This window comes from Etheostoma spectabile, chromosome 7, assembly GCF_008692095.1.
Source record: "Etheostoma spectabile isolate EspeVRDwgs_2016 chromosome 7, UIUC_Espe_1.0, whole genome shotgun sequence".
NCBI lineage: Eukaryota > Metazoa > Chordata > Actinopteri > Perciformes > Percidae > Etheostoma > Etheostoma spectabile.
The window spans coordinates 13,941,066-13,942,579 of record NC_045739.1 but is presented as its reverse complement, the minus strand read 5'-3'; the positions used below and the strand labels follow the sequence as shown (position 1 = coordinate 13,942,579).

The window sequence follows — 1,514 nt, the reverse complement described above, 5'->3', positions numbered from 1 at the left end:
TGCGCGGTGGAGGGAACAACTGACTGGCACATGATCAGACAGTGGTTTTTTTGCAAAGCCAATCTACTGCTCCGTAGATTGGCTTTGCAAAAAAACCCGGAGCGTTCTATGAAATGACGCATTCAAAATATCGCTCGATCACGCAAATGTGATCGTGGGAAGCCAAAATCGTGATCGTAATTAAAATTTGATTAATTGTGCAGCCCTGTCTCTTAGTCGCCTCATTGCGAATGCTTATTACCATGAGCAAATGTAACACCTCAACAGTAAAGCAAGGTGCCATACAAAAGCTGTAATTATCAGAATAGTTGTTACATTGGCGTTAAGCATCTGTCTTTGGTAATCATGCTCTGTTGTTGCACATGTTTCCTTTCAGCTTTGTGCAGAGCTGAAGCAGGTCCAGACCAAGCTGGTCCAGGTGGAGCAGAGCGTTCACACTCAGGTGGCCGAGTGTGAACGTCAGCAGCAGAAAATCAGGGAACTGGAGTTGGAATTGGCACGCAACTCCACAAACCGAAGCACCACCACCAGTCTGCAGGAGGACCTGCAGGCAGAGAGGGCAAGGCTCATTGCAGCTGACAAGAAGGTCAGTGCTGGAGCAATTTCTCCATAGGGATTAGGACTTTCATCTCATCTAGTTTTAAATCTGTTGCTCTTGTTCTGTAGATGTTGCATTGGCTGGTAATTTGACTTTAACAAATTTTACTATTCCTGCATAAATGCTCTCATAGTTAGGTGGATTAACCCAGAGTTAACTGGGCTATTTGGTAACCAGCTTTGTCATACTGGCATCTCTGGTTTCCAATTTCAGGCATAGTGAAGTCAGTTTACACAGCAAATACTAAGTTAAACCTGCTTTTGTGACAAAGACCCTAGGCGATTTTACTCCTTAGTTTCTCCTCTGTTGTTAAGGTTCTGCTTATCAGTGAAATCCCCAATGAAACCTGCATTCTGAGCTCTTAATGGAATATAGTTTCTCATACCTTTTTATAAATTGCTACGCAGCACAAGATGGGATATTGCAAATAGCCAATTTGAATATATCTTCATACATATCATTTCATTCTAATACATTTCTGTGACCTAGTTTTCCCTTGAGTTTTAATAAAGTTAATCCTTATCGTAATATTGAACACAGGGCTTAATCTCCGGTATGCGGCCAAGAGGAATAAAAGTAAAATAAAAAAATATTTGTGAACTTCCATGCTGTTTAATATTTATTTTTTTATGTGCGGGGTTTAACCAATCATCGAACTTCCACTTACCAATGAAACAAGTTCTAGCCAATCAGATGCAAAGTAGGGCGGGGCGAAAAGCGAGAGTGGTCTCCCGGAGACCGTCTCCGAGGAAAGGTTTATCGAACTTGGAGCATGTAGATACAGCATTAGTTGAGAAAGGAGTTAAAACCAAATGGCGCTGGGCATGAATAAGAGGACAAGAGGGAAAGAATGGAGACGGGAAGCCGTTAGCCGTGTAGCACTTGGTGCCTCAAATTGAGGGAAGGAAGATACTCA

The 1,514-nt window shown here is 42.3% G+C and overlaps 1 protein-coding gene across 6 annotated transcripts in view; it reads left to right on the top strand.

The window, feature by feature from the left end:
* ccdc30 (coiled-coil domain containing 30) overlaps window positions 1–1,514 on the top strand; it is a 16,687-nt gene that overhangs the window by 11,392 nt on the left and 3,781 nt on the right. For all 6 annotated transcript variants that reach the window (XM_032522116.1, XM_032522121.1, XM_032522120.1 and 3 more), the window contains one exon: window positions 377–586. In XM_032522116.1, coding sequence (XP_032378007.1) covers window positions 377–586 — 210 coding nt within the window. The remainder of the gene's footprint in view (window positions 1–376; window positions 587–1,514) is intronic.